The 24,020-nt window shown below is 38.6% G+C and overlaps 1 protein-coding gene across 2 annotated transcripts; it reads right to left on the minus strand.

Annotated features, from left to right (window-relative positions):
- Positions 1–988: 988 nt before the first annotated feature.
- Positions 989–23,258, minus strand: LOC138015152 (serine/threonine-protein kinase A-Raf-like). 2 transcript variants are annotated; one of them, XM_068862081.1, is made up of 19 exons: positions 22,967–23,258; positions 22,123–22,224; positions 19,508–19,756; positions 18,341–18,444; positions 17,188–17,239; positions 16,894–16,950; positions 15,541–15,608; positions 13,973–14,047; positions 11,475–11,622; positions 10,458–10,509; positions 10,123–10,328; positions 8,982–9,099; positions 8,227–8,311; positions 5,704–5,880; positions 5,104–5,150; positions 4,757–4,875; positions 3,332–3,463; positions 3,112–3,246; positions 989–2,463 (listed from the first exon to the last, which is right to left on the minus strand). In XM_068862081.1, exons 1-19 carry the CDS (start codon positions 23,141–23,143, stop codon positions 2,275–2,277), a joined length of 2,292 nt encoding a protein of 763 aa, XP_068718182.1. In that variant the 5' UTR covers positions 23,144–23,258; the 3' UTR covers positions 989–2,274. The 2 variants fall into 2 exon arrangements, with proteins under 2 accessions (XP_068718182.1, XP_068718183.1); XM_068862082.1 differs by lacking the exon at positions 22,967–23,258 and adding an exon at positions 22,454–22,567.
- Positions 23,259–24,020: the final 762 nt, after the last annotated feature.

Raw genomic sequence — 24,020 nt, forward strand, 5'->3', positions numbered from 1 at the left:
TAATGCAGGGATATTTTTGCGCGGTTTAAATTTATGCAGAGAAAGCAGAACTTAGGAAGTGCTCTTTGCCCTTGGTATCCAAAAAGAAAATTGGGGGTAACCATGCATTTTTCAGAGGTAATTTAAAAGTTTTCATTTGGAAAGGAACGCCATACATTGCTTTGTATTTTTAGGTCTTTTTGCTAATATTGATTAATTATCTTTGAAAAATGCATTAGTAGGCACCGTCCTTAAATACAGGGTCTTCCTAGGCTTTGGCTATGTTGATATTGCAAAGAACACAGAATTGAAACTGGCTCGGGCAAATGAGCCTCAGTAGCATGCCTGTCCCAATAGCCCTTTTCACAGTTAGTTTTTCTCATTTTCATTACAATGTAATCAAACGTGGATGCGAGGCAATTTCGGGTTAAAACTACAAAATGGCCCGAAAAAGGCCTCACATACATGCTAGATTACATTATAATGCAAATGAGAAAAACTAACCGTGAAAAGGGCTATTTCACTGTGAGAACAGGAGTAAGTCTATTTTTTGCGGGTAAAAATGGCTTGAACTCTATTACTAGACTTGCAATTGATAGTGAGTTTCCGCAATTTTGGAAGTTAGCATTAGATGTAACCTACGCATTCATTTCAAGACGTTCTGCATCCAGCGACTGTCGTGGGTTTATAGTGGGATAAGCGAGGAAATGTTGAAAATTCATCGTCTCTTGCATACTTCCTTGAAAGAACGTTCAATCCGGTCATCTGATGTCGCTTTGACAAAAAAAAATGACATGGTGAATGCACAGAAAAAACGTTTTTGGCACACGAGACCGTGCTTTGGCGCAAACTCCTCTTGTTCGTCGTCATCTTCGTTCCATGGGCTGCATGACATTTTCGTCCGCAACCACTGGAATTCACCAGGTCAATAATGAACTTCAAGTTTAAACTCAACCAAAATTTGTCACACCGGATAATTTTAAATCCCCACGATTGAAACCAGACACTACACGATGCACATTTAATATACTTTCATGCAACTGTTTCATTTTACATTGTCGTTAAATATTTAAAATATACAATATTATAAGTTAAGAGACGATGCTTTCAACCACCAGCAATTTCATTCAAAAGCTACATCTGCAAAATTTTACACAAATATGACATTTTTTTTAAAATACTTTATTACGCGCACATTCTCCTGCGTTACATTTTGTTCGCCCGAGCACGACAAAAGAGGTCATCTTTTCTCCGTACGTATTGCGTGCCTGTGTCATGGCGGGATGTAGCGCTTTTTTGATCGCATCCTTAATATTTGTACAACCACTATTTTAAAACTCAAGTTGTCAATGCACTGCATCATTTTGAAATGAAGTGCTTCCATATTACATTTACATTATAAAATAACATGCGACAATGATAAAACTATAAAAAATTTGTCCCATATTTAAAGAATACAACGCTTGAGGCAACCTCAGAAAAACCGTACTGACATCAAAGAATATTATACACATTTATCCAACCCCAAATATCACACACTGTCCGCGTTTTCACATAATCACGCAAGTTACACACACCGCATAAGCAACATCACATCGTCTGTAAATGAACCTTTTTTACGCGCCATCGCTTGAAGGAACATCCACATGCAAGCAAAGCCATAGGACAGTCTTGTTTCTTCCCATGCGTTTCACTTCATTTGCTTCAAATTTAACTGTTTTCGCCTTAAACAGGCACACCGATAAAAAGATACGCTAAAAATTGTGTGAAGTTATAAACTTTTTGCTTTAGACATTTAAAACCAGCGAGGCAGATCTCAAGTCGGCAACTTAAGCAAACATTACAGAAATCATTTAAAACATACAGTGAATTTATTCCTAAAACGTTCACCTTCTTAAGTTCGGTTTGCCTCGATTCCTCGATGCATATGAACGTGGCGTCATTACAAAATTAATATGCATGTTTCACTTTTCGGATTCTCTGTGACTTTCCGTTCATTGTTTGTGCGACAGATTTCAAGTATACTGCTCGCCAAATCGTCCACAAAACGCCACGTCTAAAACTATACAAAGATTGTTTTTATTCACAGCTCTGCTGATTTCGGAAACAACTTTCACTAAAATCAAGTTGTGCTCATTGAATAATGGCTGAATTTCAGCTGCTCCATCCATGGTAATCCCCTACACGCTGCAGTGCGTTACCATAAGTACTGCTGTCATGACTTGCTTTGCGTGATGTGCAACACACACACAGGTATGGGGTGAAGCGGAGAAGGTTCTTTCCGACAGCCATCAGTTAGTAGCCTGCTACTGCAATGGAAAATGGTTGATAGTTGCCGAAAGGACTGATGGGGGTCTCGGGAGGAGCACCGAAAAACCCACCCTCTGACATCATTCTTCCTGCACGATTTAAAGAGCAGGGTTCGGAGGCACTTCGGTGAATCTTCGGCATTGATCGGATGAGGGACTCCAACGATGCCAGAACCTGCGAATTAAAAGCAACAGTGATACTACCGGTACATTATTAACAATTTCAAATTAACAAGTTTTTCCAGTAGAAATCGAGATAATTGTCTTGTTTGGCTTCCGCGTGCTATCCATTCTGAATTATAGACGTTCCTTACCGTTCGGAACCATGCAGCAAACCGTACGGTTTTCTTATGCGCAAACTGTTCCATGTTCATTCTGTTTTAGGAGCCAGCTTCTGAAATTTACGCGAGTGGAATACCATTGACATTCTGTCCGACTCCCTTGTTGGTCATTAAGGTTGCTTAAGATTATTGGTTTTTTTGGTGCTCTCTATGCGGTCGCACGCTTCCAGGATGTCCTGTAAACTTTAAAATTTTCGTCCATTTGAAAAAAATAGGAAAAATGTCATTGGTGATTTTTTTTTGGGTCTTAATAGAAATAACTGGGGAGTTTGTTCCGAAAACATTACCAACATATTTGTACACGCATCTGATTAAAAGAAAAAGACGATGACGTTTCGGATACACTCTGACGATGACGATGTGCAGGTACACTTGGAAAACTGTTGCATCAGTGATCATGACTTTCAAAATACGTCCCGGTGTCTATGTCTAGGAATCAATAATTAACAGTCTCTTGAGCGGAAATTAAAGTCACTGCATACCTTTGTAAAAAGTGGTCGTTCATCTCTATTGAACTTGATACAATCTATTAACAACTTTTTGAAACTCTTGGGTATGTCAGACCGAAGTTTGCTCAAATCTGGTTTCAGATAACCTCGACCAACCATGTAGAGAATCTACCGAGAAAATATAGAACAGGTTACACAACACTAAACAAATACAGTTTGTCGCTGAACTAGGAGTTGTACTGATTTACAATACCTGATCCTTGTTACCAACGTGTGCATATGGCAAGGAACTCGTTACAAGTTCGTAAAGAACAATGCCGTATGCGTAAATATCGGAGTGGAACGAGTAAGGATTTGGATCTTGCATTCGGACCACTTCTGGTGCCTGCACAAAAAGATAAAAATACAGCACACAATGAATGACGTGGTTTTTTTCTATCAATCAGATTAGTTTTACTTTCCCAAAAGGGGGATAGTTCGACCACATACACTTAAGCGAAAGCACGCCGGGCTACATATGTATATTGTAAATTGTATACATGTATATATCTAATTCACATCAGAGGTACTTAAAAATATAGGCTTTTCTCTTTACACATTGTAAATATATAGAGATTTAAGTACACACCTGTAGTATCAGGGGCATCGCGAAACGAAGGTGTTCCGCTGTGGAAATTCAGCTTGCTGGCAAGTTATTAATTTTCATACTCTCGCAGAGAAACTTTTTTTGAGAATATTTTCAGCATTTCAAAACAAGTATCCTTTTAACTTTCTTCCTAAGGAAAACGTCATAGGGACAACCTCTTGTCTCTCCTTTTCAGATCTATTTTGTATCTATTTTTATTTCACAGCATCTTCAAGTGAAAATTATGTAATTTTACATTATTTATCTGTCCAAGACCTTGGTTATACAAAAAGTATTGGTATTATATTTAGGATTGAAATGTGATCCACGCTGTAACGAAGAACATCGTGTGATTGAAAGCGAATTTGAAAGCATATTGGTCGTTTTTATACTCAGAGACGCATAATTCGTCTGGGACGAACTTGGGCAAACATTTTTTCTGCGTCTGTTAAAATTCGTCTAGTATAAAGACGGCCACAAGACGCATTATGCGTCTGGACGAAGAATTTATTTTAGTGCGTCTTCGAAGACGCACTAAACTGGAAAGTTCGTCCAGACGTATTATGCGTCTAGTGCCCGTCTTTATACTAGACGAATTTAACAGACGCAGAAAAAATGTTCGCCCAGGCTCGTCCAAGACGAATTATGCGTCTCATATAGTTCGTCCCGTCTTTACACTAGACGGATAACATGAGAGACGCATAATTCGTCTGGACGGATTATGCGTCTCTAGTATAAAAACGGCCATTTTCGCCTGAATTTGTGAAAGTTTGGATTTGTTGAAATTGTCTGAAACATTACTAAGAAATGTCCCTTGCCAAAAATCAACGTCCAATTACGAGGTGCGCGTTCGCCATTCGCGCATAGGAGGAAATTAAAGATGGCGCTGAGAAAGCAGACGAACTAGCGAAAAACGAAAACTTGCTGACGCTCACCCTATGTACAGGATACCCAAGATTAGAAACTGCGTTCTCCCAAATAAATGTCGAACGCAATTAAAATATGACGCGACTCGGGCCGAAATATAGGACATGTAAACATATTATTACTCACCATCCACAATATTGAGCCGGATGGCTGTTCAAAATTATGATTTCCACTCCAGCGCGATTTGATAGTTGCCAATCCAAAATCTCCTATTTTAACAGTCAAGTCTTCCTGTAGAAAAATGTCTGAATAACGTTAAAGATAGTTGTGACGAAAAGAAAAACAAGATATCCTTGAAACAAATTTACCGCGGCGATATTCTTGTACATTAAGAGATCCTTTAGAGCAAAACTCAAGGTAGTTCGTTTAATTCACCTTCAATCCTGGTGATCAAGTCGCCGATTTGCATGTGAATGAATCAAGCACAAAGGAAGATATTCATACCACAAATTATTGGTATTGTAAAAGGATACTATTGGACTTGAGATCTCTGTGGATGATGTTCTTGGCATGAAGGTAACTGTGGACAAAAAGAGTCGGACATCCTAATTCGCAAAACTGAGTTACTAACAAATCCACTCAAACGACAAGGAAAGACATTAACAATATTAATGGAAGACATGGCCCGAGAGGCTCAATGTAAAAGAGAGCAATAAGATGGATGTGCTTTACTGTCCTTTCCACGGAAAGGGCCTTTTGTCAAAAACGGAGCAAGAAACGACTGAAAGGCGACTAAAGCTCCTTAATATGGAAAGTTACATTATCAAACCGTTCAAATCCCGTTCTAACCTCTGGTTTCGATTTGTTTGCGGTTGTCCCGGATTCAACTCTACCACGCTTTGTAAATAGCGCACCGGTTGCCTCCTGCCTGTTGGGGTTCTTGAACATGTTTCCGTTAAAAGTTTGAATTGTTCCTTTCAGATTATTAAAAGTGGGGTGCCTGTGAACTAGCTTGATAGCTGAGTGCACTTAAACAAAGCATTTACATTTTTTTATACTTTGATCGGGTGGAAGAAAACGCCTAAGGAAGCATTAACGAAGCGACAAAAAAAAAAAAAAAACGCATGTCTTACTCCATGCCTTGGGCAGTTTGCCTTGCAATATCAAGCAGCTGTAAGATCTCAAATCTGCTCTCCGAAACGTGAAGATGGCGATATAAGCTTGATCCCTCACACCACTGAGTGACGATTGCCAGCTCCGGTTTGGCCATACAGCCCATAAAGAGAAGGATGTTTACATGTCGGGTTTTTCTGGAAAAAAATTAATGTAGAAGAGTGGTTTCTTCAATAGGACATTTGCATGATGACGCCATTTGACTACAAGTACCAGAATCCTTCAGATTTCGCTTTCCTCATGTTAATTAGAGCTATTGTTATTTTTACCCCACTGGGAATACAACATTAAAATGTGAAAAGAAAAACAAACTGAATTGTGGTAGTTGTATTCAAATGACGCCATCGTGAAAATTGCCTATTGTTTCGCGGCTCAGTAAATATCCACCACTAGCCACCTGTACTTCGGTGAATAGTTGTCAATTATCACGTCGCCATTATCAAAATGACCAATAACTAACAACCTTTTATCAACCGAAGCCTTGTTTAAATCAAGGGAGAGAATGAATGAACCACCGATCGACGATGCAAACGAGGGAATCATCACACCTCAAGACAAGATGTTGATTTGGTATCTAATTAAACAATTAGACCCGTAGCCCGCAAGGCCCATGAGGCGAAGCCGAATGGGCTATTGACCGGTGGCCCTTGAGGGCGAAGGGTCTAATTGTTTTAGTATCACCAAACTAGTCGGACAGAAAAGGCAATAATAAAGTTAGCAAATGCAAGTTGAAGAGATATTTATGTGAGAATAAAACGAAAGAAAGCGTAACGCTTTTCGCTACTCGAGGACTATTACTAATAGTCCTCTAGTAGCGTAGCCAATCAAAATTCAGCATTTGCATTAGTCCACTAGTTGGGTGATACTAATTAAAATTAGTATATACTAAAACAGTGGATAGCGTAACGCGCGCGTTGATTGGCTACTTAAACTACGGATATCCACTGCTATTCACCTCCGAGCAGCACAATAATAATAATAATAATAATAATAATAATAATAATAATAATAATAATAATAATAATAATGATGATGAACTGAAAGGACTGCTAACCGCTACACAAGACCAAACATTACGGACGAATAGCATTAAAAACAGGATTGATAGAGAGGATGTGTCTCCGATGTGTCGGTTATGTGGAGAACGAGAAGAGACCGTAAGTCATATCGTAGCGGAATGTAAGAAATTGGCGCAAAGAGAGTATAAAATGTGGCGACATGATAAGGTAGGCCAAGATATCCATTGGAAACTCAGTCAGAAATTCAACATCCCATGCAAAGACAAGTGGTATGATCATGATCCTGAAGGAGTTATAGAAAACGATCAAGTAAAGGTGTTATGGGACTTCCGAATTCAAACAGACCATCAAATTGAGCATAATAGACCTGATGTAGTTGTTCTTGATAAGATGGAAAGATCATGTTATGTGATAGATATCGCGTGCCCTTTTGATACAGGAGTGCTGGAAAAAGAACAAGAGAAAACGGAAAAATACCAAGAATTAAAAAGAGAGATTGGGAAAATCTGGAGCTGCCGAAAAGTAATTGTCGTACCAATTGTCATTGGTGCACTAGGGACGTTCAGCAAAAACTTGAAAACATCGTTGAAGAAAATTGGACTAGATTGCACGGTATTACTACAAAAAGCCTCCTTGTTGGGAACGGCAAGAATCTTGAGAAGAACACTAGACACCTAAGGCCATAGGTCGTGGCTTGACGCCTAGTTTACAAACCACGTTAACAACATATCGTGTGAATGAACGAAATAATAATAATAATAATAATAATAATAATAATAATAATAATAATAATAATAATAATAATAATAATAATTATAATAATATAATGCTCAGATTTGGTGTCCATTATGGATATCGCCCCTCAAAGGTGTCTGTAATGTTTCAGATTCACCATAGAGTAAATTGAAGGCGAAAATGTCCCTTGCACTGTCGACCGCAGTATCTGCGAAACGATAACAAGGAACGTTTTTGATGGTAATATTTATCCTTTGGCCAAAGTGAAGATCATGTATATCAAGCTTTTACCAAAACGAGTGGGTAGAATAACCATAACATCTTTACCGGAAAGCAGCTCCTTCGCAGCAGTCTCCTACTCTTTCTTGAACAAAATTTCGCATACTTTTTTAATGTTTCGATAAGCAAGCGCTTTTGATATACTGCTTCGACGGTTGACATACGTTATTGATTTTCCTTCACAGGTAGGGAAAAACTTGACAAAGGCATTAAGTAACAATTAATTGGCGTGTTCTTGTTATATCAGCCAATCAGAAATTTTCGTCCATATTCAAAAACCCCTGCCCATTCTCCGCGCGGCTTCGCCGCTCGTTAATTTGCTTCTAGCGCCAACAATACCGCCAGAGCTACGCAGGCCACTGAATCCAGTGGAGTGAGTTTGCAAAGGTTTCTTTTAATTTCTTCGGCCCACAAAACAAGACTGCATTCCATTACTGTTCCACATCTCACCTTAATACAGCAACTTCATTCTTGAATCCTTGCAACTGATGAGGACTGGGTTCCGAAACATTTAATGTTTTAATAGCCACCGCACCTATGAAAGTACGTCGAAACATGATAACACTGTCGCTCAAAACTGTGATGTTTTTCAATCGTTTGAAATTAATGTTTCACTAAAGCAAATAACTATTCATTTCTTGAAAGTACATTCCCTCCGACATCAATATCGTAAATTGATTAAAAAACGTAAGAGGAAAGAGCAAGACCAACGATCCCGGCACCATTTAATGTCTATTCAAAATGCAAAAAATGTTCGCAACTTTCTTTTGAGCGAATGGAGAATGATATACACATATGACATGAAATTTAATAGAACCCATAGGGAACTCGGAAAAATCCGAGCCCCACGACCACTGAGCTACTGGAGACTGATGAGCAACGGTGAAATGGGGGTCTTTAACTCGAGCTGCATCACGCAGCTACAGAGTCAAATAACGACTGACAGCATAGGTGACTACGCGATGAAGTTATGAACTATGCTGACAGTCGTTATTTGACTCTGTAGCTGCGTGATGCAGCTCGAGTCAAAGACCCACATTTCACTCTTGCTCACCATCTGGGGCTCGGATTTTACCGAGTTCCCAATGGGTTCGATTAACATTTCATTTCATATGTGAAAACATTCTTTTGACAAAAAATAATGCAAATTTGTTTCAGAGTGTTCGGAAAAAAGGTCTTAAAGTCGGTAACATTTCACTGCATACCATGCCAGGTGCCTCTGTATACTGTTCCATATGAGCCCGATCCTATCCGTGGACCGCGAAGTACTTCTCCCTCTGGAATCTCCCAGTCATCAGTAGAGTTGGTTCTGAGTGGTGACGGCTGAGAAAAAGGAATGTGACATTCAATTAGGGCACCAGAGTATGTGGCAATGTTTTACTGTCTCGAAGCGCTTTTTAACGGATTAGAGGCAAGGCATTTCGTGACAAACTCGCATATACTAAGAATTTGCGAAGTGTAGTCTGTTCTTTGTTACCATCGGCCAATTTGAATGCCTGTAACTAGTAGCGGCCGTGTTGGCTTTAGGCCCAGACCTCGCGTTGTTAAGTTCGAGGCCAAAGTTGAGGATGGCTGGGCTGCTACGTGTAAAATCTACCAAAATGAAGTTCACACTCATGTACATGTTCCAAAAATGATTAGAACCAGACTCTAGTCATTGCTTTATGACTACTCTACCTCAGTCCAGCCTGCGCATTTATACAGCACATAATCAATCAATCAATTTTGCCCTTCACTCCTCCCGGAGCATAGGCCACCAATAACAACTCTCCAGTCTGTCCTCAGCAATCCTTTGAAGTTGTTTCCATGTGCGTCCAGTCTTTTTAATGTCCTTTTCAAGCTCCCGCCGCCAGGTGTTCCGTGGTTTCTCTCTCTTTCTTTGACCTTGGGGGTTCCAGTTCAGGGCATGACGGTCAATGCTATCAGGTGGTTTGCGTAGCGTATGGCCAAGCCATCTCCATCTACACATATTTAACAATTACCCTGCGAAATCGCGCGGAATATCGCCTGATACTTAGCCGACGAGGCCGTGGGTCGAGTTGGCTAAAATCAGGCGATATTCCTCAATATTGAGCAGGATAATTGTTTTATTATTCAACACATTGATGACAAAGCCCAATTTTCTACGTTAATTGGAAAAAAAAGCTGGAAAAACTACCATTTTTCTCCGCGATATTCAAAATTACGTATGTCGCAGATTATACGTTGAGAACGCGCGCCGAATATTGAGCGCGCTATGACCATATTTGGACATGGTCACCATGTGTTGCATAATAAACAGGGATATACAAGGTGCAAAGGGTCGAGTATTTACTGCACATATACAAGGGTGAGTATTCCACTTACCATTTTCTTGGGTTTCTGTGGGCTGGAGGGTCTCTCACAGATGACGGTTCCATTTGGGACAGACTTGGCATGAGGATGCTCCGCTTTGCTAGGATGCATGCTGTTGGGGACAAGCGAGTTTCTGTTTTCAAAGAGCCTTGGATTTTCAGTGCCAACACTTGACGTCCGGCTGTGTCCTCTTTGGTTGAAGTTGCTTGATTCCACACCTTCAAAAACACACGTAGAATTAACAAAGCCTCTCCAACCCTTGCTGTAACTCAGGAATAACTGCACTATCATAGTATATACCAGTGGACAAATTCCCCCTCACCCCGAAAAAGGCAAGGCATCCTTACCAGAAACTGTGTAGCTCTCCCGTTTCCCAGCAAACTGTTGAACAAACGGCTCCTACAAATCAAACATACAACACCGTCTAGGTTTTCGTTTGAGGCCGGTCGTTTCCCATTACATGTCCGGTACTTTGACGCCAGTATTTAAGGGGTGTTTTGGTTCGTATCATTACATATTCGTTTACTTACTTTTTAAAGAGAGTTTGAGTGAACTTCAGCCCTGCCTGGGAAAATGATTCTTGGGTTCCAGAAACACTGGAAATAGCGTTTCTGAGTGTTCTATTTTAAAAAGTTCGTGGGGGGGGGGGGGGGGGGTGCCCCCAGACCCTACTTAATAGCTCGCGCCTACGGCGGCAAAAAATGTCACGTCCGGTGCTTTCAGAAATATGTCCGCTACTTTACAGAACTGTCGAAAACCCTGCAACACCCTTATATAATTATCTTGTAATCAAGTAGTTCCAGTCCACCAACACCACAACTGTACAGACCTGTATGTCCAGAAATGCAAGAAATTTGATGCACTACGAACGATTTTGTTTATCGTCACACAGTGTCCCCTTGCTCTTCCCCACAACTTCAACCTCAACATTCTGTGTGGAATGTTTAGCCGTTTTTTAGCTCCCTCCCCCATCCCCCGCCCCTTCCCCTCTACTTTCCACTGTTTGTCAATGTGACGGGTGCCTGTCTTCTCAAGGGCGTGGGGGCTCATGGCTGTTTTGTCAGGTTTTGCCAGCCATCGGTGCAGTCTCCACCTTGAAGCTGGCTGCCAATGGTGAATGCTCCAGAACCTCTCAGGTACCCAACCTCCATTTAGCGACGCAGTTGTTAAACTAAGGTAAAGCATTCAAATTTTCCCTTAGAAGAAGAGAATTGACTTCAAGAGTTTGAAGAACTTGAAAATCTTTGCTATCTTTACAGCTTTAAGCCTCTTGGCTTAAATAATCAGTGAGATTAAAAAGCAGAGGGGATATCACTGCAGATCAAAAAGCAAATAACATCATTTCACAGATATTGTGCACTAACCAAAGCAGCATTTCCACCATTTATGATTCTGCTTTTACATACATCAGGAGCTGATACTGAACGTTCTCGGGACCGTGCCAAGGATTCACCCGTTGACATTTGTGAAATCGGATCTTCTTGCAAAAAGGCATCAGGGCCAAACAGGTAGCTTAACAAGAACGTAATTTAACGGCTGTTAGACTTGCACAGGAAATCGTGTTGGACTCACTTTAAACAATTTTTTCAAAGATCACTGATGTTAATATTATTTTATCGTCACGATGGCTACATGGACAAGATGACGTTAAAATGTTGCATCCCACCAAATGATTGAAGAGACGTACAGCTGTACTTTGGACGCTCTTCCACTGAGCCATCGGAGCCTATAGGGAGTTTTGCCACCATCTTATCAAGACGTGCATGAAACAAATGTCTTGCTATACTGTTAAGACTGAAGCGGGGTAGGATGGTGTATTCCCACAATTTTGTTGTAGCGGAGAGTATGGCGAGTATTAACCCAGGTAAATGAGTGAAAAATACATCCTTTTCATTCATAATGAGCTCCCAAAAGATCTCTGTGGTAGAGCATCACATATCCCAAGGTCACAATGAAAGAACAAACGACGTGAGTATAAAAACGCCAGCCATAGCTCCCATTTGGCTCATGGATGAATTTTCAAAGCTTCTTTTTTTTTTAAATCAAAGCATTGATTTTATCATCACTGCAATGATCTTCCATCTCTTCAATTCAAATCTGTATTCAGCCTGGTTTACTAGTTTTGATTGCGTAGAGAATTTCTGGCATGTATACCGGTACTTTGCAGTCTACACAACTTAATTAGACTAAAATTAATTAAGGTTTGGCCTAATGACTATTTATGGTTTCTTTCTACACTTCCTGTCTAATATCCACCATTCACGTGCAATAATTTACATGTAAAATAACCAAACTAACAATTTTAATCTGTTCCACATTTCCAAACACTTATCACGCCAACATACTTCATCTTCCCCAAACAAAAGCAAGTTGCCGTTAAACCAAGACTGTCTGCCATTTTTTTAAGCAATATGTGCAAGTACGCTGCGCCACATACACTGCAAAAAGCTATTGGCCCTTCCTAATATAATATTGTTGGAAATGCAGCTTACAGTCAAAGACAGCTGCATGTACGTAAGTGGCAAGTTTAGAGCGCAAACCTTGAATATCCAAAAATTTTAGTTTAGTTGGCTTTTATTTTACAAGCGTAGCATACAAACAAGTCAAATTTTTCTGACAATCCAGACCACTGTTGTCAGTGTTTTTGGATGGCATCAACACACAGAGATCAAAACAAAGGAAGGTCAGTGCCCTACAGTGTAGGTACTGTTGGCAAACAGTTTTTGGGTTATTTCACGTCCCATAGTGTTATTTACTAGGAGGATTCCATGTCCTCATGCCAAAAGACTACAAAATCTAACTACTTGCTGTTGTCGAAAAAAGCGACTCTTTCTCCAAAATACCCCCTGGGCCCAGCTGCTCAATGCCCGATTTACATGTAGCTAATCCTGCATTAGTTGAAACTTCTCTTTCAGTTCATTTCCCCATCAAAAATGTTTCCACAAGATTCTCAACCTTCAATTTTGAATTAGACTTTCTCCTTTCCTCCAGCATAAAATTAGATTGTTAGAGGATTTTTTTCACGGGCAAAACTCAACCTTGGTTGGTTGGTATTTAATCCTGAATTAAGTGTTAATCGGCTTTTGAAAAACTGGGCCCTGGATATTAATTTGGTGAAGGTATGAAACCAACAATCTTTTATTTAACAGACTGGTGCCTTATCCACGCTATCCAGGCAGCGTTACAAGTGGCTAAGTTTTGGTCTTCTTCTAGTAAACATCTGCAGATAAGCCAAACCCGCAGATTATTAAGCCACACCCAGAACAAATTTTGGAAAAAAAAGTTTTTTGAAAGAAATCAAAAGAAATCTAAAGCCGAGTCTTTAGAAGTCTTCTTCATCCACTGTTCATAGAACATAAACTCACTAATAACAATGAAACACAAAATATTTCAAAGTCTTACCCACACTTTAATATAATGAACATCGTTTCTACCAACTTTGGCATATGATCAAGATTTTTTTCTGGTATTTGTTGACCGGAATTTCTTCATTCAACACAGGTGTTCCCACAGATTTTTGCATTACAACAAGAACATGACCGGAACGTTCGCAGCTTAGTAGCCAGGAATTAGATTGGACGCGAAGATGGAAAACTGGATACCGGAAGCAGCCTTTTTCAAATGTTCTTGCGACAATTTTTGGAAAAAAGGTGCAGCTTATCTGCGGATATTTACAGTAAGTCAACTTGTTGGAAGCATGAGATAACCCCTCTAGTAATATTAGTGATAATGCTAAATAAATACTAATACTAATACCACTAATAATAATAAAACTGATGATGATGATGATGCAAGTGGCAATAGTATTACTAATAATATCACTGAAAAGTAAAACAAAGAAACAATGAAAAGTAGAGCTTACTCAACCACAGCATAGCATATGGGTGGAACATCTGCAGCGCAGCGCTGATGAAATTTGTAACCACAGTTCTGGCATCTGTCAAAAATACAACAACAAACTACAGACTTCAATTTATACTTACATGAATTAGAAACTGAAACTTATTGATCATAATAACATACAACAAACTACCTAGAAAGTCAGAAATCAGATCAAAGTAATCAAAAATTACTAATTATGGGTCCATGCACCTGCAAACTGCCAATGGATTCACATGGTAAAAACACTTTAAGTGGATGTGCATGCAGTTTAAATACAATAGTTTCTTAATTAATTCAGGCACACAGTGAAGATTGTTTGAAACAGCTTTAGAGCATAAAATGCTTTTGCTATTTTATCCCTTAATATATAATTATTTATAGTTACAGTATTGACCAAGATGTTCTTAGAAGATCGGCAGTTGTCTGGCCTCTCCCCTAAGCAACCAGTGCATTGGGAAAGCTGTGTTGAGGGTTACAATGGACCAAAATAAGTAAGGTGTTAGAAGGGTACCGGAACACCACCCGCAGCCAAAAGACAAATAACATGTACCGTATTTACCCATGTATAAGTCGATCCCACGTACAAGTCGACCCCCCATTTTTGATGGCAAAAAACGCAATTTCTTAACTTCTTTGTTAAATGTTCATGGGACACTAATCTTGTATTCTTCGATTTCTGGAAATGTGGATACACAAAAAAATCAGGGCCTCAAGTGCTTAATACTTTTGTTGTTCAGCAGCTGTTGTATATGCGGGCATTTTGTCCTTGAGTTTCAACAAAGTCCTCAGAAAATCGAACATGTAAACCTCAAACTCACCTGTTTCGTTGTTCAAGGATAAAGGGCTTTAGAGGATAAGCACAATGCAACATCACAGAGGCAGGAGTCAATCTTTGAAAATAACTTGCGAACGATGCGAAAATGTGCAAGGTTTAATTGGTCCTTGACTTATAATTTCTCAAAAGACAAACAAAACAAAACTCATAAACCAAACAATACGAAGTTTGCAAAAGCATTCAAATCTGCCAGGTTTGTATAAAGAATAAAAAACATTCATTACCAACATTTTCACGCAACACGAGTGACGATGCTTGCACGCAAACACGAGGTATTGTGCCAGGTTACTTAGCCATTGAACGATCGTGTTTTATTCGAAGAAACAGAAATGCCTTTTAGAGGTTTCCGCCTTTGGAAAACGAAAATTTCCTGTGTCTATTTCATATTTGTGCTTGTGAGTATCTTCAACATTTAGAGTTGGACAAATCCTTTTTCATTTCAACTGTAATTGCTTACATTCGTTTTGAAGTCTTTTGTCATTCATTTTGAAGTCTTTTACGTCGACTTTTGTCCACTGCGTCCGTTATGCCCAAGACAACATTATTGTGTTAAATTTTGAATACATTACTTAGCTGGAACTTGGCTCAAAATCATTGACCCGTGTACAAGTCGAGGGCGATTTTTGGAGCTTCTTTTGAGGCCAAAAAAGGTCCACTTATACACAGGTAAATATGGTACATTGATGTATATATTAATTTTACAACTGTTTTACCTGAACCCTTGCAATAATCGCTGTTTACAACTGTCACACAAAGGAAGTGTCAAGAAGGTTTTTCTTGTCTGCAAAAAAATACTTTCCCTGTTTACATGTACTAAAATGGAAACAACCATAACTACAGTTTTCCTTTTTTTTTCAGGGTTTCATTTCCTTACAATTACTGTTGCTCAAACACAACAACTATAACTGTTAGAAGAACTGTGTCAGTTGCAGTAAAATGATGCTTAATATGCAATGGTCCATTTGGTATAGTGATAACTCAGAAAATTAAAACCATTTTCAACTACTGGTATCTTAATAAAGAAAGACTGCAAACAAAAATAGCCTTCCATTTTTGTTTCCAGCTGGCAGGATAACCCTCTGCAAATAAGAGGGACATACATGTACATGTACAGCTTATTCACGATGACTACAGGTACAAATGTACTTCCTAACTAAAATAATACCATTTAGTATCACCCAACTAGTGGACTATATAAATGCGAATGCTGAATTTTGATTGGCTACGCTACTAGAGGACTATTAGTAATAGTCCTCGAGTAGCGAAAAGGGTGACACTTTCTTTCGTTTTATTCTCAAATAAATATTTCTTCAACTTGCATTTGCTAACTTTATCATTGCCTTTTCTGTCCGACTAGTTGGGTGATACTAAAACAATTAGACCCTTCGCCCTCAAGGGCCACGGGTTTCGGGCTATTGACCCTTGCGGGCTACGGGTCTAATTGTTAAGTAATCATTCTCTTAAAAAAACTAAAATGGTAGTCATTTTGGACAATGATAAACAAACATTGACAAACCTCAAACAACGAAACTGAATTTTGCAATGGTGTGCAACAAACAGTAGAGATGGGTATCAAACACTATTATCAGCTACAATAATTTATTATAAAATTACACTGTGTGGCTTATCACGATTTTTCTGATCAAGGTTTACCAGACAGTGACAAAGGCACAGTCATTACACCAACTAATAGCAATAATAATAATAATAATAATAATAATAATAATAATAATAATAATAATAATAATACTAATAATAATAATAACAATAATAATAATAATAATAATAACAATCTTTATTTACCAATAATAGTAATATTAGAGTAATAATATTATTATTAACTTGAAAATGTTTCAAATCTACGTGGGCCCCTCAGGTGCTTATAAAAATAATAAATTAATGTCTACTTTTGCGCCACTATTGCCGGATAATTCTCAACAATAGACAACGTGCTGTTGTTTTATTTAAATGTTACTGACGGTGTAAAATTAAGCTGGGATCTCCATGAAATTTCTCTGAAAAATCCCAACCAAACACTAAAATAATTAAACCAACAAAAGACTCACAAAACTGTGTGACAGTTGGCTGGTCTTTGGAAGGTCATCTATTCTCTCAACAGAAAGCTACAAAGAAAGAAACAAAACAACTTAAAACATTGTCTGTTTTTTTTAGCCACACTCCTTATAAGTTTACACAGCAAAAGTCTACATTCATTTGAGATACATGGTATACATTATTTTTCTCCTACATTTCACACTGTAGGTGACAAAATTAATTACACATATATTAACTCAAGCTGTACTGTAAACAACAAAAACAAAATATAGTACGCAGGTCTGAGAATTACAGTATTTTCTTACCTCAACTCCTTCCCCAAAACTCCCAAGATCAGAATCCCAGCTGATGATATCCCTGTAACAGCAACATTGATCTAATTTATTATGAGAAGAATGCAATGTAGAGTGCATGAAAATAATTATTAATGTTTTCACTTGGATAGTCAAAACAAGAAAGAGAGAGGTACACATCTTGTGCGATCAACATCCATGCAAGAAAGTTCTGTCCAGTAGATGAAATTTAACTTAAGGTACTTGAAGAATTACATGTAGAAACGCAATCATCCAACAGTTAAAGGGGCCCCTTGAAAGCAACTTGAAATCTGTAGAGCACCGTAGGCAAGTTATGCTTGGCTCACTTAGTGCTTGCACCTGCGAGACTGACACATTAGAACCATTTGTACTGATTAACAAACACTAATGAATATTCTAATAAATTATAACATTTGAAAATGACCAGCTGGGAGTAATTAATGTGAAGGAATAAACAAATTAACAATTTTTCAAAGATACTGTAGCTAGGTAGGTATTTAGACCAACAGCACTTCTTAACAGGACAGGACAGTAAAGCTACAAGATGCACAAGGTCAAACTGAAAAAAATGCTCAAGAAACCTTCAATGATAATCATAATGCCTCACAGACCTTATTCCAAAATGGCTGTCATTTAACTATTCTTTTGTTTTTATTCAAATTAGCTGAAAATTCAAAAGAATATTTTGCCTTGAACGAGGCATCAAGGTCTAATTTGAATGAAAACAAAAGGATATCTAAAAGGCAGCCATTTTGGAATAAGGTGTATACTGTGGATTAAATTAGTGATCTGGTCAGCATAATTTTACATAGAGAATTATGGTAAAATATGGAGCCACTAACAGAAAATAGTAATTTTGAATTGTTTTAGACAAAATTGTACATTTCAGCTGGCCAAACAGGCATTTTATCACAAATGTTAAGACCTCCAGGACCAAGGCAGAACAATAGTAATAATAAAAATTATTATTATTGTAGTTCCAACAGGTTAAGAAATTGTTAAAAAGCTTTGCTGGCCTTACATATACAAATTGAATCTCTTTCAGTCTTGAATTTTTCACCGGTAATTTACTTTCACTTCATCTACATGTATTTTAACCTTCATAAAAAATTATTACGTGCTAAATACAATGTACGATGGTTACCTGGAGTCACAAAGACATATGAGACATGTTTCAGGGGTTAAGCCTCGTGTTCTTATTCCTTTGTCCAAGGCTTCTCTTAAGGTTACCCCAGGTTTACACTTCAACTGTTAAAATGGTACAACAGAAACAGAACATTAGAAACACTTAACTGTACAACACCCAATGACAGACCAGTTTTGTAAACCAGGTGATGACAAAAAAGCATCATTATTTTTTACAGGATAGATACATGTTGATAGATACCAGTAGTTTATTGAAGCTTTAAAAAGAGCTGAATTAGACCAAACTTTTACACGTGAATTCCAAATAATAAGACTATACTGGAAACAGATCCAAGAAATACATCAAATAAAATGTCCATATAGTACAAAAGGCCACTTTCGATATATACATGTATTAAAATTCAGCTTGAAAGACTGAGGTTTAGAGGACAACGACAAAGGAAAGTGGATGATATGCTAACATCTTTCACATTTAATGATGAAATGGTATATGAAATGAATCATATATGAACTGCGGATATGAAATCAAGTGAAGCTATGATCTTCGCAGTTATGATGGCAATTTTTGCAATTGCGTAGAGAAGCCTGAAAAATTCAGGACTTCAAAGGGGTTTGAACCCGTGACCTCGCGATTCCAGAGCGACGCTCTAACCAACTGAGCTATGAAGCTACTGACGTTAACGTCAGTGACCACGCGATTCCGGTGCGACGCTCCGATCACGGGTTCAAACCCCGTTGAAGTCCTGAATTTTTCAGGCTTCTCTACGCAATTGCAAAAATTGCTCTCATAACTGCAAAGATCATAGCTTCACTTGATTTCATATCCGCAGTTCATATATGATTCATTTCATATACCATTTCATCATTGATTCATTCCTTACGGGACCATTAGAACCCACAAATGACCAGCTCCTAAAGTCAGTGGCTTCATAGCTCAGTTGGTTAGAGCGTCGCACTGGAATGGCGAGGTCACGGGTTCAAACCCCGTTGAAAATTGAGCAAAAATTGCTCTCATAACGGCAAAGATCATAGCTTCACTTGATCTTTCACATTTGTTACAAATATCATTAATAAAACATAGCATAACAAACTAAGACAAGAGACACCTTAAAAGTCAAAAGACTGAAACATTACTCTAATGGAATCTTTAAAACAGATATCTCACCACAGTGTATTGATGATTAGGGAGGTACACTCTTATATGATGGCGAAGAGGAGGTGAGAATGGGTGGTCACTGCCAGTAAAACTACTTCTGGAGCTTGGAATTTTTGGTGACGTTGCACGTGAAGACGAAGGTGTCGTGCATGGAGGGCTTGGTTCAGCTGACGAAGTAGAGCATGCTGATCTTCTCTCCAGTAACAGTCTCTCTCGTGTTTTCAGTTCTGTTAGTTTATTTTTTAAGTCAACATATTCCTGAAATAAAATCAAAACCGTTTAGTTTTTGATTGCTGATCAATCAAAACAGCTCTACTCCAAGAAATTCTTTGTTCCAGGGACCTAAACCACCCACAGAAGCCCATACCAAAACACCAATTTTATTATTATTATCATTATCATTAGTAGTTGTAGTAACAGTAGTAGTTGTCATAGTAGCGGTAGTGGTAGTAGTAGTTAATAGCAGTAGTAGTAGTACATGTAGAAGTAGAAGTATTGTCCAGTTATTTCAGAAAAATTAATTATGTTAATAGCAAAGTGTCAACAAAACTCTTGATGACCCATTGTATGTGCATCAGTTGACAAGCCAAACATTATAGAGATATAATTGGAGTCAGGGTGGTTTAGTGGTTATCAGCCGCGCCTCCCACCTCTGTGACCCGCGTTCAACCCTGGCCTTAGGGCATATGTGGGCTGAGTTTCAGTCGATCTCAATCTGACTCTGAGGGTTTTTCTATGGGTAATCCAGTTTTCCTCCCTCGTCAAAATCGACTCTCAATTAATTACATCTGGCTGCGTGCAGATACCCTTGATAGGGATAACCTCTGGTATACTTCCCTTTCATTGAATTAAATGAATAAAATTGTTATTATTATCCAAAGAAAATTTAACACCTTTTGCTATGGATTCAGAGTTGAGTAGGTAATTTCGAACGTTAGCCTTATCCCTTTAGCTAAGCTTACAACAGTAAGGCTGTGATCCAATTCTGTATCAGGTTGTTGACTGTCCACACTGTTGAACTCCTGCCTTCAGCAATTCCAGGTGAAGGGCAGGAAAAAATGTCCAGGCCCCAGTTGTTCAAATGATGGATTGCACTATCCACCAGATAAATCACTATCCAGTGGATAAGTCATAGCAAAACCAATTGTGCTATCCAATGGATACTGATTTAATTGGGACATCTCCCTGAGGGGCTCCCCATTGACAAGTAAAAGCGTCTGGCATTAGACAGAGTAAATTACTCTGGCGTTAGACCAAGCAAAATACTAAGTCTGGCCGATTTAAGCCAGTTTGGATGTCAACGGGTTAAATATCCAGTGGATGGTGTTATCCATCTTTTGAACAAATGGAGCCAGGAAAAGGATGGAACAGAAAGAATAAGAACAAGGCAACAAAAAGCAACAATATGGTACTATTTATTTAACGGCAGCTTGATCAATTAACTTTTATTGTCACTAATATAAAGATCAGAACTGGATAATAATAAAATTATGTCAAAGGAAAAACAGATTGACTGACAGCTCACTGTGGATGAAAAACAGGTCTAAATGTAATTTGAAGGAATTTTTTTATGCCAATCTATTTAATACTGTCCAACATAACTAAATCTGAGGACAACGATGTGTAACAAGACCGTAATCAACAGCAAGAGATCACTCCCCAGGTAGGGAGGGTGAGGACGAAAAACAAAAATGCCTTTAGTAAATCTTTCATCACAGCTACATGTACGTGTATTATGCAACCATTGCACAAAAACACCACTTCTTCCATTTTGTAACAAGTCATTTCAGAAGCGATGGTACTGTTTGTTGATTTCTCAATTGACGAAACGTATCACTCAATTCAAAAAGGCAAAGTAATCACGACTACATGTACATGATGCCGGGTCCAACATGCGACATGCGATGTTAGTACGAATACCGTCAAAATAACGTTAAAAGACAGAAGGACTGTGAGCTAAGGAGAAACTACGACGCCTATCCTTTACCAACAATTTTAAAAAATTACAGTAAACGGAGAAGAAAAACAAGCTGAATCAAAGACAAAAGTGAGTTTATTACAAACTGATCGATTTAGGAGCAAACGGGAGTTTCTTTAAAATCGGCATCGTTCATACAGAGATGTAAACGCCAACATTTACCGGATATCACATTCACCTGACTGAAGGTATAACACTCAAACTCAAACCTACTGCGCACATGATCCGAAGAAGGCATGACTTCATCCCTTTTACGAAATATAAACTAGCAAAAGACTCGAATCAAAATACCACATGAAGGAAGTGGCAATTTACCAGACATCTAGAGTGCATGTAAGAAAGTACATGGGTTTTCACGTCTCTCTTCCATAAATATATCAAAACATATATCATTCAATGAGAGCAAAATGAATTTGCAACTCACGACTTGCGATTCGAACGTGCTGCTGCCGAGACTTTGATACCATTTGGAATTCTCGCTGAAATAAAATGCTTCACATGAATTTATGACTCAACGATTTCCACCTCTTGGTTATGATGCTGATGATCGGAAACTTTCAAACAAACTTCCATAACAGCACTTGCAATAGTAATTTCTGATAACACTCAACGAAAAAATCATTTGTGGATCGCCAGACGTACCCACCTCAAAAAATATAGATGGCGGATGTTGCACGTTGAGAAATTGTCCTTCAATCTTATCCAAATTTTCTTTCGTGAGCTTGATGACTTTTTGTAAACTGTTTACCTGCAAGAAATTCAAACACATCTCGTATGAGGAACACTGCACTCCTTGCTCATAAACAGCAATTATGAGCATCTCCAAACGTTTTTATTATGCAGGGATCGAGCAAAACAAAACAAGTCGTGCTCAGTAGCTCTGCACGGAAACACAAATCCAGGACAAAAATGGCTCAGGCAACCTCGCTAAACCTTCGCAGTCGTTTCAACATTGGCTGGAGAGCTTTGCAAATTACCTCTACTTCATGGTTCGTGCAATTCTGGTCGAGATCTTCAAACTGTAATGTATGTTGAGCATCTACCGCCATGGTTATTCTTTCAAGAAAAGATTGTGTCACGTGATTTGCAAGCCATAATATACCCCTCTCACAGATTTCTGGGAAGAGTTATCAACACGTTGCTGTGGTTACCAGGAGTGCTAAATTGGGCATGTATTAAATTGCATTGCGACAGAATTGCAAATACCCTCACGTCTAATGAAAGAAGTCCTTGCAATATTAAGTAAAGTTTGTGCAGACCGTTGTCTTAGTTACTTTCCCAGACATTCTTTTGCCATATCAGCATAACACCAGTCATTTTATCACTGGCCACATTTCGTGTCTTATTGCCGTTATTATTGGTTTTATGCAAACGTTATTAAATCACCAATAGGGTAAAAAGATCGCCCTCTTACTCCGATTAAGACCGAAGGCTAAGGTTTGCATGTAAATATCCGGCCCACTGGTATCACATCCGTTGACCAAACTCACCTCGCCTCCAAGCCCCATGAGTGGGCACGGCGGGTATGGATGACTCCAAACTATCCTTTCAAAACCACTGGATCCTAAAGGGTGATCAAAGCATTCAAAGGGCACGGAGAGCCTGATGCGACTGGCAATGTGAAAACAAATGACTTGATCGCCCCTCTTTCCACAAAACACAGTCATCTGTTAATAAAAAGAGCTGCTTATATAATCGTTCAAAATGAGACCAGGCAAGAACCGTTTTGAAGCATATAATTCTGAAGCGTGGAAGTAATCAAGCGGATTATATATCATGACTGAAGTTAAATTTAGGCCACTGATCTGTTTTCTCAATCATGATTCAGTATTAGAAGACGAAGGTCAATGCCAACCTTATACTTTGACATGACCAGACTGTTTTTCTTTTTCCTGTTTGTCCAACCATCATGTCATGCATGCTAGACTGTGACGTGTGTTCAACATTTTTGTCAGAATAATGTTCTCGGACTGTTCTTTAATAATCTTAGCACGTGTAGTGTACACCTGACATTGTTTTTTAACAACTTTGAAATTCAAATTAAGTTATCAGACCAGGCTCCTAGATAGAAACGAACGAAAAACAACTGCGTGGGAAAAGCGAGTGGGCATTTTTTTTTTTCTCTTTCCCAGCACTATCTGGAAGCCTGGAAAATGCTAAGTTATCAGGTGTTCGCCCATCCATATGAGCAGGCCTAGTCGCTTACACATGAATCTCTTTCTAATAATCGGAGCATCGACAACTAAGCACATACATCGGTGCATCTCGAATCTACTTTTTTTTTTTATCTAAAGATGTTGTGTTCTTTCGAATAAGAAGTGTCGACAAATGTCGATTGCAGGCGTGAAACCATTTTTTGCAATGAAGAGAATGTACATGAAGAAACGTGATTTGGCTTGAAAGTTTCCTGTTTTGTGGTTTGTCGACTCCGGCTGTTTTTCACTTCTTACCACAAAACAAAATTTGAAAATTAATTTTAAGATCAGTGCATTTGATTATGTTGGAATGCAAGGTTGCACTCTTGAAGTATTTTACTTAATATCA

This window comes from Montipora capricornis, chromosome 9 (assembly GCF_036669925.1).
Source record: "Montipora capricornis isolate CH-2021 chromosome 9, ASM3666992v2, whole genome shotgun sequence".
NCBI classification, from domain to species: Eukaryota; Metazoa; Cnidaria; class Anthozoa; order Scleractinia; family Acroporidae; genus Montipora; species Montipora capricornis.

What these genes read in the sequence shown, in the direction of transcription:
- LOC138015152 (XM_068862081.1), bottom strand. Translation starts at nt 23,143, where the DNA reads ATGACTGTGTTTTGTGGAAAGAGGGGCGATCAAGTCATTTGTTTTCAC. An exon ending in ATATGTCTTTGTGACTCCAG is followed by an intron (nt 17,240 to 18,340) that starts GTAACCATCGTA and finishes TTGCTGTTACAG; the next exon opens with GGATATCATCAGCTGGGATT. An exon ending in AATGAAGTTGCTGTATTAAG is followed by an intron (nt 5,881 to 8,226) that starts GTGAGATGTGGA and finishes ATTTTTTTCCAG; the next exon opens with AAAAACCCGACATGTAAACA.